This window comes from Boleophthalmus pectinirostris, unplaced genomic scaffold, assembly GCF_026225935.1.
Source record: "Boleophthalmus pectinirostris isolate CB_2022bp ecotype Guang Dong unplaced genomic scaffold, ASM2622593v1 HiC_scaffold_20, whole genome shotgun sequence".
NCBI classification, from domain to species: Eukaryota; Metazoa; Chordata; class Actinopteri; order Gobiiformes; family Gobiidae; genus Boleophthalmus; species Boleophthalmus pectinirostris.
The window spans coordinates 15536812-15553036 of record NW_026571153.1 but is presented as its reverse complement, the minus strand read 5'-3'; the positions used below and the strand labels follow the sequence as shown (position 1 = coordinate 15553036).

Here is a 16225-nt window from a genome sequence, read left to right as displayed (position 1 = left end):
TCTGTTTGCATATCTCTGTGTGTTTTTCGCCCATTCTCCCGCTCACCCACACACACACAAGTAGCCCTCAGGGTGCCGTCAAGAAAGGACCGCCTATTTATCAGCTGTCAGCAAGTAAACCACTAATTCAGCAAGCATTTTTGTACCAAAGTGAATGTATAAGCATTAAAGGCAGTGGAAAAGTACAAAGACCTGAGGTGAAAGAACTAATATCTACAAAAGTAAAAGTATTACTATGCATCAAAATGTTACTACGTAGTGGTAAAAGTACTCAAATATGTTCAGTAAAGCTATTGTTCATAATGATGAGTACAGTTTTGTCAACTGAACATCAAACCACTTCATGTGACCGAGTCTGTTGCTATTAGAAAGAAACAAGACATTTGTAAGCAAAAATACAGATTCTTCTTATAAATAATTTTAAGAATTTAATTAAAACGGTCAGTCAGCAGTTTGTAGTCTTTTCTAACTAATATAAGATTTCTTTCTTCGTATCAGCTCCTTTCTAAATATGGAAATGCCTTCTGTCATGTACATGTACCAGAGGTGGGACCGAGTCACTGTTTTTCAAGTCTCAAATAAGTCTCAATTTTTTTACCTCAAGTCCGAGTCAAGTCCCAAGTCAAATACAGGCAAGTCCAAGTCAAATCTCGAGTCACTGGCCCATAAGTCCAAGTCAAGTCCAAGTCATCTGCTTTGATCTTCAAGTCATCAAGTCTTTAAACCAAAAAAGTACCAAATATAGCTTAGATTTTTGTAGTTTAACTTTTAAACTAAATTGTACTTAAAAAGTCATGGTATATTTATAATTGAGTATTTTTTAAATGTCTTGACAAGAGAGCAAATTATTACAGTCAGAATATAAAGAATTCAGATTTGAGAATGCTTAATAACAGTTATTTTGTCATGTAGTCTGCACTGAAATGGAAGAATCATGTTTAAGAGTCAAGTCTTACTCTGTCCAAGTCTGACTTGAGTCCATGTCACCACTTGCAAGTCCCCACCTCTGACGTGTACAATTACATTATGTATTTCTATTCATTGATTCATTGTAATGAAAAATGAAAAGTTATTCTATCACATTTTAACAAAAATTTGTTTTAGTTAGGCATTCACCAATTTATTCAAACATGACCAAAATATCTGTCCACACTTTAAGGGGCCATTGGGAACTTGGTCAAGTTGAACTGAAAGTAAACATTTGCGTTTAATAAGCAACAATTTTCTTGAGAACTTTTATGTTAATTGAGAATTAGGTATATTTATTAGGCCTACAGATTTTAATTACTTCTCGCAACTCTTCCAATCAAACGCACTGCTTAACTCTCTGCTCCACGGCTGAGTCACCCTTCTGTTTTATTTTTAGCCTCCATGAAAAACAGTTTTAAACTCGACACGGCATCATTTGATAAAAATCGCTGCGTGCCGCCACCGGTTGATGACTTGGCGGAGAGAAAGAGGAATTGTAGCGTCAAGAGAGATTGAAAGCACCTCCAAACTGCAACGCTATCAGATCAAAAGCAAAGGAAAAAAAAAACAAGTAGAAGCAATCAGAGAGGAACAAAACAAAGTGAAAGGAGCAAGGTGGTGGAGGTCTGAGGAGTGGAGGCTTCGGGGTTATCACAGCCAATTCATTAGTGCCATGTAAAAACGACAGGCAAACTCCAGCTCATCCTTCTAATCTGGTGTTTTTCTTGTTGTTAACGAATAGGACGAGAGGCGGGCGGTGTACGTGGGCCGGTTGAGCTCTGACTGCACCAGGACCGAGCTAAAACGCCGCTTTGAAGTCTTCGGTGAAATTGAAGAATGCGCGGTGAACCTGAGGGATGATGGGTAAGACCATGAGACCAGGTGTATGTATGTGTGTGTGAGAGAGCGGGAGAGACAAAGTGGACAGAAATATTTAGTAGAACATTCCTACCCTCTGGATAGGCCCAAGTCTGCAGCTCAAATATGTGTTATTGCTCTTGAACATGCAGAGGAAACGTTTTAGCGGGTTGGTTGAAAATGGTCATTGAGACGGTGTAGCTTTTTGGTTAACATTTATGTCTTATTTGTGGCAGTGTAGAGGCAGGCATTACTGGAATACATGAGGTGAAATTGCCTTGTGCATAGATGTGAGGGTGTACGCCTTTCTCTACCAATTTTTTTTTGTCTTAAGCTGATGCATTAGCCAGGCTGGCGCCACCTAGTGCCTCCTCTCAATTTCATTTCTCTCCAGCGACTAGGTCAGGAATCAGAATACACTAGACGGTTTGCAAAAACTCCACAAGTGCGAGTTTGGGCACCAGCCAATCAGCGAAGAGCCATACATTCTGTGTTGGCAACGATTCCCAAGATCAAGGATTTAAAGCCGGAACAAAGAGAATGTTTGGTGAATTTTATCAAAGGGAAAGATGTTATTGCCCTTCTTCCTGTGGGATTTGGGAAAAGCTTAATATACCAGTTAGCCCCATTAACGTCACATTACATACGTCGTGACCAAATGGCAGTGATTGGTTAAATTTTAAAAAAGTACCAGCTTTCTATCAAGCAAACAAATCCTAATGGTGTGAGGTCAGACACTTTCTACAAAGTGAAACCGGTTGATGAATCAGGCTACTGATGCATCACTGTGATGTTTAATTAATACACAAGCAGTAGTAGTTAAAGATATTAAACTTACCGTAAAGTGTTGGACCTGAAGCAAATAAGCAATATAATGAAGAGTACAATTGGTGATGTGCCCAGATTACTTAGCCTTCAGCTTACAGGCTAAATTGATACGCTAATTGCTATAAGTAATAGCGTATGTTTGTATATTGTATTTGTGTTTCCCCACAGGGCTCTAATGCACTTAATTGAGTCTCATTAGCAAAGAACATTTGGAGTATTTGGTTTAAATTTAGGTCCAAAAAGTTTGTTTATTTGCTTCTGGGATAACTCTTCTGTACTGTTAACACACTTTTAAGGGTGGATATACTTTCTTGTTGGCATTTACGAGACCATTTGATGCAATTTTTACATCAAAACTATAGCACTAAAAGCCCCTTTAATGTTGACAAAACTGCCTTAGTAACCTTCTCTTCTCCACACCCCAAAGATACACTTTTATTGATTCTCCTTTGCATAAATAGCTAAAGTCAACGCCTCCCTCCTGTGCGCTTATTGTAGCCCCCACAGCAGCATCTCTGTGACGTACGGCTTTTGTCTATTTTTGACCAGGGACAATTTTGGCTTCATCACGTACCGCTACACTTGTGATGCCTTCGCTGCCCTGGAGAAGGGACACACCCTACGCCGGTCACACGAGCCCCAGTTCGAGCTGTGCTTTGGCGGACAGAAGCAGTTCGGCAAATCACATTACACCGACTTGGGTAAGTGCTGTAGTGTTGTGTAATGTCGTGTAGTGTTGTGTAGTATTGTGTAGTCCTCCTCCCATCAGCCCCCCTGCAGCTGTGCTTTATATTTGTGCGCCTTCAAGGAGTCAGCACAATAATGCAGAAGGGAAAGACTGCAAAATTTAAGGAAACAGAGGAGGTATTGCATTTTTATGTCATCATCTTAAAGCCCAACTGTGTAACTTTTTAGCTAAAGAATAAAAACCAAAAAAACAAACCAACCCCAAAAGCATTTCTTTTTCTCATGTTTTTATTGCATTGAAAACCATAGAAAAACATGCATCCTTGCTGTGAGTGAGCTTGCATATCCACAAACCTGACTCAAACATATGGCATAAAACATCTTCACTTGGGAGCATGTCCCAAAGTATGTATGAACCAAAATCTTACATAGTGCTGCTTTAAAATTGTTAACTTATCTGGCAATTGAATGTGTGGTGAGGTTTAAGCCATTTGGGAAAAGTTATAATGTTCTACCTCAAATAAGCATGAAAAAAATACGTACTGTTTCATTCACTCATTGTTTAAGTCAAAACACCTTTATTATTAGTCAAGTAAGACACCCTTTTAGTTAAGTAAATATTGACAATTCCAGGGCTTAAATCATTCAAATGATTCAAGTAGTATGCAGGAGTACGCAGTTAAACATGTGTGACTGAAACAAAACACATCTCCAGATATGTTTTTGATGAGGAAACAAGTTTATGATAGATTGGAAAATAGCTCACTATGGGCTCTTTAAGTGAAAGGGTATATCCACCAAGCATTAGGGCATTTAAGGACACTGGGGTCGATCAAGGACCATGGCTATAAAGGGACCCTCTTCCCCCATTGAGTATGTGAGTTGCCTCTCTAGAAAAAACAACATTACTTACACACACACACAAACCCCCACAAACCCACATTACTACTTTGTTGTTCTGAGAAGCATTCATGGAGTTAGATCCTTAAAAGCGTGTTTGCAGCTCCTCTCCCCCTTTTCCCTTTGAATTTGTGATGCGTTTTCATGTTGGCTGTATATATATCCCGAACGCGTGGGTGTCGGGAGATCACAAGCGCATTAAGAACTGAGGAGGGGTTGAGGAGGTGAATTTTTTACAAGGACAAAAGGATGATGAAGAAGAGGGGAGAGAAAGGTGGGAACAAGGTTAGGTCCCAATAAAAAAACAGCACTCCCCCTCCCTGCCTACCCCCGTACGCCCCGTCCCGAGTGAGGATCCATCTGGCGCCAGCTGTTGTGGGGTTTGAACAAGGTGCAGTCTGACAGTGGCGTGAAAAGACCAGTGGAGGTGTAATGTAATGAAGAAGTTAATTAGTTAAGGATGGGATACAGGGAATTTGGAGTAAAAACATAAATTGCTTTGTTTAGATTGATTGAGATCTTTATTTTGGATGCATTTTTTGTATAAATAAAAATGGAAATTAAAACAAGAAAAAAATATTCAAGAGGAGTAGGTGAAAGTCAGATTTGTATAGATCTTACCTGCTTTTTCAAATGTGATATACTTAATTGAAATCAGTACAATTGTGCATGAAAAAAAAAAAACAATAATTTAGCCAATTTCGCTTTCAGAATTAATGATTGACTTTATCTTCAAATGATTGTTATTTCCTAATTGAATGCTACACTATTTAATCTAAGGTGGAATCATTTCAAGTTTGGCCAAGGGTTTATGCCAAATGTTGACAGATTTCATGTACAAGTTGGATTTTGACTGATGGATTTATTTTGGCCACAGGTATATTCTGACATTATTTCACAAACAGTCATATTTAACATACACAGACCGAAAAGGTGGAGGCTGAAGCTTGAGCTTATTCTGCCTTTACTCTTTATTCCTTTATCAGAGCATCATCTTGACACCAGTTTATATTCATAAATACAGCAAGAGGAAACAAACAAATCAGTAACAGTACAGCAAAGTACTACAGCACAAACAAAGTATCATAATTCATGTATCTGCCCAGAGTTAAACATTTACACTTCTTTATAAAATGGGAGAGAGTGGTGCACAATTTTAGGGTTTCTGTACAGTTGTTCCAGAGCTCCACCCCTTTAACAGGACAAAATTTCATAATATTTTATTAGTGTCACAACCAAATAGCAGCGAATGGTTAAATGAAAAAAGTACCCCCCTACCGTTGAGCGAACGAATCCTATTGCTGCAAGGTTTGACGGTTTCCACGAAGTCTGATGAATCAGGTTAGTTCCTCTGAGCTCATATTGGCTGTTTCGGATTTTGAACATATTCTGTAAGGATTGTGACAAGAGATAGTTGTTTACTCTGAACATGATTATCAAAGTGGCGACTACATTGTAAAATTTCAGAGTTTTATAAATAACACATTGGTTGATTCATTATAAGTTGATAATGTGACTTCTCTTATTGACTTTTTTGCAAGGTAAAGATTGGATTTGTATTAGTCTTATGTGTATTACCCCAAATCTCAATACAGTAGGTTATGTGGGGCATTATCAGCAAGTTGTGTATAATAAGTTTGGGACAGGAGCGTATATAGTATGCAGACTTGTGACGCCTTGCTTATGTTAAATCACTATTACTGCTACCACAACTAGTACTTCTAATAATAATACTACTTGTACTCCTTCCATTATTTTCATTGTTTACATTCTATAAGGTATACGAAACTCTGAAGAGCCACGTAATATTGTCTAATGCAACCTCGCTTGTAGGCTTACGACTCTATTTTGCAGAAACAGACAGACAGGCACACAAGCTATCAAGGTTTCCATATGGTCCACATACAGAAATACCGCCAAAAGTTGTTTTTTTATATAAATAATGCACGCTATCAATGAAATCAAGGCTTCCTCCTTTTCCCTGGCCCTAAGCCAAGTTGCAACAGAAAATAGACTTCTTTTCTCAGAAGAGAGACTGGAAAAGGCAGCAGAGATAATTATGTCCATCTATAGGTGACATGGGAGGCAGCTTATTGACATCTCCTGCGTCTGACATGTATTTCCTCCTAATATGTGAGGTCAGAGCTGTATAATGCACATTCTTATCTTTCCTAAGTGAAGCTCTTACTATACATTTTCAAAGATTTAAGCCAGCGCTCTAACCAGGTTTAGATAAGAATGCCACAGGACTTAAACAGGATTTAGAGTAAAACCAGACCAGCTCTGAGTCACTACTAAACCAAATCTTTACCAGACCTAAACCAGGGCTTTTCAAAGGGTTAAGCCAGTGCTCTAACCAGGTCTAGATAAGATTACCACCGGACTTAAACAGGATTTACAGGATAAACCAGATTTATACAAGGACTAAACCATGACTAAACCAGATTTATGCCAGAACTAAACCAGGTCTAAATCAGGTCTATACCATTACTAAACCAGATCTATACAAGGACTAACCTAGGACTAAACCAGATCTACGCCAGAACTAAATCAGGTCTAAACCAGTATTAAACCTAGGCCTATACCAGAACTAAATCAGGTCTATACCATTACTAAACCAGAGCTATACAAGGACTAAATTAGGACTAAACCAGATCTATGTCAACACTAAACCAGGTCTAAACCAGGACTAAACAAAATCTATACTAGAACAAAGCCAGGTCTAAACTAGAATTAAACCAGATCTATACCAGAACTAAATCAGGTGTAAGCGAGGACTAAACCAGGTCTAAAACCAGGACTAAACCAGGTCTAAACCTGGTCTAAACCAGGACTAAACCAAGTCTATAAACAGGTCTAAACCAGGATTAAACCAAGTCTAAACCAGGTCTAAACCAGGACTAAACAAGATCTATACCAGAACTAAACCAGGTCTAAACCAGGACTAAATCAGGTCTAAACCAGGATTAAACCAGACCTATACCAAAACTAAACCACTTGTAAACCAGAGCTAAACCAGTATTAAACCACTTTGTATCAAGTAAAATTGAACCCAAACCAAGTCAGATGTTTATCCTTGTACTAAATCTACTATAACTGTATAAATAAATGGATATATTTCCTCAAAAAATAATATCTAAATATTTTTGGAGTATCCTGATAACTTGTAAATCCGACAGTATAAAAGTGTGTAAAAAGGTGTTCAAAAGTATTAGCTGAGTTGAGTTTAAATATCATGTGCAGTGGCTATAATGTTACCATCAAAACTTTTTATTTCTTTTAATTTTATTTTAATCAGCAATAAACCAAGAAAGGAATAAACCAGACCATTTACTTTGAATACATGCACCGCAGTTTGAGAAGCACTTCCCTAAGCCACCAGCCAATTTAAGTACTGAAAAATTGGCACACAAAGAAACAGTTACTAATCTACAGCCTTGAGGAGAGACATTAAACCGGAATTGACTAATCAGTCTAGTTGAATTGAAAGACCCTTTTTGTTAGAATTGGGCTATTTTGGTCCCTCATTCTGATAGAAAGTGAATTTAATAGCGTCTACTCTTTCCTCAGCCACACTTCTCCATCTTGTCCGTTTTTTTGTTTTCGGAGACACTGTCCATTAGTTTGAAGTGAAACGCCTTGGAATTTCTCATCCCTCAAGGTGCACGGGCTGACACGGTAGAGCCGGCGGTCATTGCATTAGATCAGGAACGGACATCCCAATTCCTCAAAGCTGGGAGAGAAAGCTGCGGGGGTCTTTGGGGGTCCCATTTGTGAAGCTGTGTGTAGGCGGAGATAAGACAGGCGCTGTGTATTATCAGGTTCATCAAGAAGAATAGGCAGAATGAGAGATGGGGAGACAACATTTTACCTACAGTAATGTGCAAAAGCTTTCGAGAATGGCAGGAGACAAGAAAGGTGGAACTATGCGGTAAAAACGTACAATGAATCCGAGGAATACAAATCCAAAACATCTTATCTGACTCAAAACTCAATAGAATTCATATAGAACAATCCTTGGATCTCGTGTTTTATATTTCAGCCAATAGTTCCTTTCTAGGGATGGTCCAAGAATTGATTTTTCCATCTGATATTCAGTATTTGTGTTGCTGCTGTAGTGGATAACTGCCTACACGCTGCAAGATTTAAAAATTTTGGTTTTTGTTAAGTAACTATTCACTTTTGGCTAAATAATAACAAAATGAGGGTATGAAAATCGAATGTTGCATGATTATGAACACATACAGTCGCGTGTTTAGGTTAGTTTTTTATTTACTGGACACGTCTGATGCTCTGAGGACAAACTGGGAACAACACTTGGGAATACAGAGACTCGGACAAAAAAAAAAGAATTGGTCCTACTTTGGTCTACTTTGACTATGTTTAAATCTAGGCTCAAAATAGTTATTTGTAGGAATGTAACAATAACCGAAATATCGTGATATTGTATCCTCAAATTTCTCACAATAATATTGTGGACCATCACAATATATCGAATTACAAGTGTCTTTGCTTAAATTAAGAGTTATGGTGCAGCAATTGCTAAAAAAAAAAAAGACAAATTGAACTACAAAGACCATGATCCTTTGCTCCATTTTAGTGCAGACTACATGAAGAAATAACAGTTCTAACACTTTAAGTCTTAGTTCTTTGGATTCAGTCTTGTCGAGGCATTTTAAGAGGAAAAACAGTTAAGAGTTTTGTTAGTCTCCACAAAATATTGCAATAAATATCGTACCGTGAGATTTGGATATTGTTACATTCCCAGTTATTTGTAGCTGTGCATACGACTAAAATGACTCTTTTAAAGTTAATTTTATGAGGCTTATTTATGTTTTGATTTGTTTGCATTGTGAGTTTCTTATTCAGTTCAATTATTTGGTATACAAATTGTGCTAAACAAATAAACTTGCCTTGTCTCGCTCAACCAAATACCCATATCTGAGAAACAGCGAGATACTCCCTGCCGTGTACCGTCTATTCCTTGCTCCTCTCAGAAGTATTTACTCCACTGACCTGTTTGTTTTTGTTGCCTTTTTTGTTGTAGACTCTCATTCAGACGACTTTGATCCAGCCTCCACCAAAAGCAAGTACGACTCCCTGGACTTCGACAGCTTGCTCCGAGAGGCCCAGCGCAGCCTGAGAAGGTAACCAACCGGTCGTCAGGGGCAACCGCCGTCCGTTGTCACACGACGCGAGAGGGACTTCCGATACCTCACTGTTTCTCAAGACTATGAGAAGATTTACACTCTATTTCACAGAGTTTATATGAAGAAAAAATATAGACGTATATCGTGAAAAATGAATATATCAAATGAAGTTTACATGAACAAAGCTGCTGATGAAGAAGGAGAAGCAATGCATTGTGGGAAAGCCAGTGAACCCTCAGAATCTGTTCAATGCAGGTTCAATGCACTCAACTGCTGTTGTGATGGAAGAAAAGGAAAAGAAACTGTCTTTTTTTCTCTAAGCACTACAATACCCACAATCCTTTGGGGTAGCAGCTTGTTCAGCCAGATTTGTTTTGTTTTGTCATTTCTTTTTATTTTAGAAATCTGCTGTGTGGATCTGGTGTTACATTGCAAAACAAGTGGGAATTGTTTAGAAAATTCTCAAGGGTGTCTACATTTTAAGAGGTTGAAATGTAGCTGTGTATTTACAAATATTATAAAAAGGAATATTTTTGTTTTATGTACATATCAGATAAGAAAATTCTTTATTTGTTACAGCTATGCACTGTAAAACGCAGCCTTTTTTAAATGAAAGAGAAAAATTTCTTAATTCAGAATGTTTGATCTGTAGTGATTACACAACATTGTACACCTACATGATGTTTTGTCATGACATGATTGTAAAAAAAGAACAAAAAATCTACGTCGACTGCTCAGTTTGAAAGAGCCAGTAAACAATGTCCTTTTTTAAGTTATTTTGTTGGGAAAGGGGTTAAAAAGTCAACCATGTATAGTTTTATGTGTTTATAATGTCCTCAATCAGTGTTTTTGCCAGTGTAAAATGCATTTTTAAAGTTTTTTCATGATTGGGAAAAAAAATGGACCCCCATTTTTTATGAATTATTTGAAAGCAATCAGTATATACACTTTGATTCTTTGGAAGGTTTTTGATCAACCAAATAATTTTAATCCAAAATATTTATGTATTTATTTTTTAATCAAAACTATTTATGAGTTCCATTTGATGTGGCGTACCTCATAAAATGTATTTATTATTTCTGTTATTTAACTCACAATCACTAGACAGGGTGTACAATAATATCTTTTGGTGGGAATTTTGTGACCTTCTATGCCTTTCCGAAACAATCACAACATTTCAGCCAGTCACTCCTCATGTATCAGTCTATAAGTCTACATAGAAGCAATAAGAATAATTTTGCAGGATTTTGATTAAGTTGTCCCACTGGTAACACTGACATGGCTGCACTCACGCTTTTTTGATTATGTGAATGCCAAACAAAAAGTTTACAATTCATTTCCTGACTTTTTTAATGATCTTGTATTTGATGTACAAATAATAACATATAGTAATAATATTCACAATAATTGCAAGATGATTAATAATAATATAAATGAAAGGAAAAAATCTATAAAAAGCAATAAATTATTTTTCAGAGTTGTATTTTAGCTCTTATCGTTGTGATTTTTTGGGGGGGATTTTGGACCCATTACCCAGTCACTGGTAGCTAAGATGACTCCATTCCAATAAGTCTTGGCCTCCCTCTGCTTTTCCCTTTAAAGATGTCCGTGATTGTATTGCACGCATTACAGTGTGGTACTTCGTGTGCAAAACGTCCGTGTGTGTGTGTGTGTGTGTCTAAGAAAAATATTTGATGTGTAGTGCATGGCTAGTCCAGAACCACTTGGGATATCTGATTTTCTCAATGGCAAATTTTTTACCATTTTTATACAGCAGTCAGCCGTAACATCAGGACCACTGTGTTTGTGTTTTAGAAGCAAGAAAAATGGGGAAATTGCATTGAATCTACTTTGTCCAACATTTGACCCATCCTTCAATGCAGTGGACCCATTTCCAGCTGGAGGATTGTGCATATTTTGGGTTTTTGTTTTGTGAAAATAGACAACTTATTCGAGCAATAAGCAACAATAATTCGACTTAACATCTGCTAAAATCCATAAGCAAGTCCCTCTAAACTTGGAACCAGATTCTGAGCAAAAACACAACAACTTCATTTCAATTTGGCGATCAATATTGCGCTGGTGGTCGTAATATTATGGCTGGTGGTTGTATAGGCCTATAGGAGAAAACCCTACACAACTAAGGCATGCCGCACCACTTCTTCCCCTCTCTCTCCACTCACAGTCCAGATATGACATAAAAGGTAACCTTGCAGTTTCTAGTTCAATTAATATCCTGTTCCGAGTAATGAGAGAACCAGCTCTCATCACAGGAAGGGAAAAAAAATTGTGTATAATGAAAGCTATGCTGATCACAGACTTCCTTTTATGGAGTTTGACTATTGGAGACATTTTTCAAAGAAGGAAGTGAAAAAATACCTGTGTTTTATGGCATTGTTTTTCCCTTTCCGTTGTCTGTATAGCATTTGGGTAATGGTGTCGTGTCCCATTGATTGATGTGGCTTTAAACATTGTAATAAAAAATGCTTTGTAAATTGCCTAGAGTAGCAATATATTACACCTTATGGTTTCAACTGTGGCGGACTTTTTAATGATAATGTCACCTATTGAGGACACTGTCTTGCTTTGTTTTTCTTTGGAAGGACATTACGTGTACAAGTGTGTGTGAGATTTTAAGGGAAGTGTGTGTGTATTTTTGGATGTTCTGTGTCCTATCCACGTTGCCTTTTTCTGCCAAGTCCTTACCAATGCCTTTGTGGTTCTACCTATTGTACGACTTTCTTGTGAATTTTAATTTTTTATGTGCAATTCTCATCAGCCTCACCATGCCAATAAAGGGAAATGTGTTTGAAAAAATGTGGCATTTTAGTGTGATAAATGTCCCATCATCCGGCACTTTGAGCCGTTATGATGTACCGCTCACAGCGATTACCATCAAGGAGAGATCCTTGAAGTTTTTCAAATGGAACATTGAAAACTTGGAAGAAACAATGCAGTCTTAAGAGGTTTTTGACTATAAATCTATCATTATGCTCACAGAAAATGGTACTACACCTGCTCTGCGTTAATAGCCATTTCATCATAATAATTACTGTATATCTTTACGATGAGGAAAGTGAGAATATTAGAAATAGAATGGACATGGCCCTAGAGGCTTATATGAGTAATAATAATACCACCATAACTGCTCATACTGCTGCTACTATGCAAAAGGTTGTACAACTACAGATACGTCTGCCATCTGGACGAGAGCAGGAGTAGACCAGGACCAAAACAAGTCTCTGTCGGAACTTAAAGGTCCTATATTACGCAAAACTGACTGGAGTTGCTCTTTGTTTCATTTACAGATGTTTGAGTAACCTCTTATTATTAGTCTGTCTAGTGGTAGTTTTCAAGTTAACAGTTAACACTTACCTTTTGCTTAGAAGAGATTTGCAAATCCACATCTCTCTAGTGAAGCTGTATGGACTTTTAAAACACAGTGGAGCACTACCTGTATTACCACATGACAAGGAGTGTTTTATGTCTGAGACAAGAACTCAGCCTGAATATGCAGGTTTTGTGTGTTAAACATGTGAATACAACAAAACATGGCATGGTGGCTGAGTGGCTAGCACTCATGCCTCACAGCAAGAAGGTTCTGGGTTTGATCCCGGGTTGCCTGGGCCTTTCTGTGTGGAGTTTGCATTTTTCTCCCCATGTCTGGATGGGTTTCCCCCATCAGTCCAAAACCTGTTACATAGTTCTGCAGGAAGAACAGTTGATAACCAAGGTCAGTTAAATACAATCAATCAATGAACCTGCCCAGGGATGACAGGTGGAAATTAGCACTGATGCTACAACCTGATGTACAATGCATCTCTCCTGTTAAGGTTAATGCAACAATTGTGAGCTGTTCCTGTCTCAAATAAATAAATAAAACACAACTCCAAGTATGTTTTAAGAGGAAACAACATTATAACGTATTTCAAAAAATAGAGTAATATGGCCCCTTTAACAAATTTCAAAACATGGACCAAATCTTCACCCTATAGGCTCTATTCACACTTATGTCTCAAACCAGGAAAATGTGACAACTTCTGGCGAGCTCTGTTTGCGGCAGTAAGTCTGACAAAATCTAGGAAAAATGCGAAAATGGCCCAGTTTTCTACATCTAAGCGTTCCGTTATGTTCAGCTAATCAACAATTACAACCATACCTCAGTTTTCATCATTTCCCCACTGACACACAACTCCGAGCTTTTAGAAAAGATGAGGGCATCAAGTTCAAGATGATTCCAAACAGCACATACGTCGCAGTCTTCATTTTACCGCTGATCACATTTACTTCAATGGGTTTGATCACAGTCGGTCGGCGAACCCAGTGTTGGGAACTACACCGGAAGTTGTCATCGCATCTTTCCAACCGTCTTCCTGGTTTGTGACGTAACTGTGATGACAATATTTTTAGTATTTTAGTGTCAAAACCAGAGCTACCAACTCCTACTATACATTTTACCTATTTCTTTGCCAATTAAGACAAAATACATAAACTTATTCTTCAAACATTACCCATGTTTGAATTGCTATCCAGTTCCTATCATCTTCCTTTTGTATATGAAACTCCAAACCACAATGACACTGGCCCGCCCTACCCACATCTGTCTCTCTCTCTGAAGTTGGGCTCCTAATAAAGAAAGCCTTATTCTGAATAACTTTGCCTGTTTGAAATTCATCTCACCTGGGAAAGGAGCACATTGTCGTCTTTGTCTGTGTCCACAACTTGACTCCACACCACGAGCCGGAGAGTTAATTAAAAAGTTGGGGGGAACAATTTCATTAGCACTATGGATAGTCAGTTGATGTCGAGCTTGATATTAAATGGGGCTTTATTATAATAACCATCTTCTTTCTCTGTTCTAGCATTCACGTTAATCTAAGTATAAAGTCGTAGTATTCAAAATATTACTTAAAATGATAATTAATTCTCAAGGCATCTCACGAACACGAAAGACAATGTTTTTATGTGACTTTTGAAACAGCCTGTAGCTCAAAATGTTGAAATGAATTTGTTTTCCTAGTTTATTTTAAATGACTGAAAGCCGTATGTTAGAAAACTCTTCTCAGATATGTGTTTTCAGTTTTAACTCCATGTTTATAGGCACCATTTTGAGTACTTTTTTCAAATTGATGCTGGGTCAATGGCTATTTTTTCATCGCTTTGTAAACCTATGGATAAAATCAAATAAGGATTACATGCCATATTTCTTTACAATAATATGTTATTGAGTACAAAGACTGGAATTTGGAATCTAGTATCACAGGGGGTCTACCATTTTTCCCCCAAAGAGAAATATGTGGAGAATGTGCATTAAACTTTAAGGTTGGGGGTCTGATTGTGGTTTTTATTAAGTCTGCTGTTTAGCCCCAGAGAAGAGAGCTGTGCCTTTCATTTTCTGCACTACACCAGGAGGTCCCCACAGCTGCCCTTTCTACTGAATGAAACTGTCCCAAGAACCTCCCTCCCTCTCTTTCTCCCTCTCTCTCCTCCCCCCGCCGCTTCCCCTCTCTCTTTCCATCACGAGAGGAAGGCATTTTTATCTGTTATTTTTTATTATTAACCAGGAGATAAGCAGCTATCTCGACTCCAGTTGGAAGTAAGTAGTAGCCTTGGAAGATAATGGGGTTTGATGCCACTGCTGCTGTTGTGTAAAGCTCTATATTATTGGGGGTCTCGCTGGGGTCTCGGTGCTGCTCAAAGCCACAAAATGCCCTTATAGCTGCCAGTGTGTGCTTTTTTTTTTTGGCTTTAGATTACATCATTGGAAGAATGATTCCATTTGCAATTGTAATTCCATGGTATAGCTGTTATAGGCCTTTGTGTATTTAACGTTTGAACAGCATTTTTTTTGTCACAAATAAACAGTCCATAAAATAATGACACTGAATGTACTCAAAAGCAATACAACAATTCAGTTCTGCTATGTTTACATTAACCCTCTCCAGGCAGGCGTTGCAGATTTGCAACACCTAAATTCCAAGTACCTACTTACTCCACATCCATATTATATGAGCTTTTTTTACTCAGGAGCCTTTTCTCCCATCCATGCTGATAAACGTGGGCGATGCAGACTGTGCATGAATGGCTACACGCAAACTGCCTGCCAGTAGTGCAAAATACTTTTTTTGTTTACAAAGGATAAAAAAGTCAGAATTGTATATTACTACCCCATATTATAATTTTCCCCAAATATCAGATTTTTCCTGATGCTAAAAATTAATTTGAGCCTGAGAGGGTTAAAGCTGGATGTGAATGTGTTTATGCATGAAAAGCTGCAGTGCACTCACTTGTCCATCCAAAGGCGGTGTGCTCAGCACTGACAGATTGCACTGCACAGTAGAAGTAGTCTTACCTCCTGTGTACACCATGGAGGTAGCTTTTTCAACTTCTTGGGCTCTCTAAAGTAAAAGTAAGTTAATTCTTTTATAAACAGTTTTTGTTTTGTTTTACCAAATATAAATGTAAGAAGCTGTGCAAGTAAGCTGCAATCTGCAATCACAGTTCACACTGGAGCTGCACTGTCTCCCTTCCCTGAGGTTGTCCAGTATTTAGGAGCTCAGAATGGCTTCCTTCCTCTTGCTGAGGGCAGTTTTGATGGGCCAATAGTGCTTTGTCATGTAAAAGAGAGGCCAGTCCAGTTGTGAAAATGTGTTGCCATGTAAACATTCCCTAACACTCAAAATACTGCATGTGTTAGTTAATGTAAACATTCCCTAACACTGAAGTTCCAAGTCTGGGGATCAATAAAGTATTTATTTATTTATCTATTTATTATAATGAATATTCAGCAATGATAAATTGTTAGACTTAGACTTCTTAGTGACCCCTTGTGG

General features: G+C 37.9%; 1 protein-coding gene across 3 annotated transcripts in view; it reads left to right on the top strand.

Moving 5' to 3' along the window:
* Positions 1-12186, top strand: part of ppargc1a (peroxisome proliferator-activated receptor gamma, coactivator 1 alpha) — a 57098-nt gene extending 44912 nt beyond the window's left edge. For all 3 annotated transcript variants that reach the window (XM_055156669.1, XM_020923853.2, XM_055156668.1), the window contains exons 11-13: positions 1712-1833; positions 3205-3356; positions 9290-12186. In XM_055156669.1, the coding sequence (XP_055012644.1) occupies positions 1712-1833; positions 3205-3356; positions 9290-9393 (378 nt within the window). In that variant the 3' untranslated portion in view covers positions 9394-12186. The remainder of the gene's footprint in view (positions 1-1711; positions 1834-3204; positions 3357-9289) is intronic.
* Positions 12187-16225: the final 4039 nt, after the last annotated feature.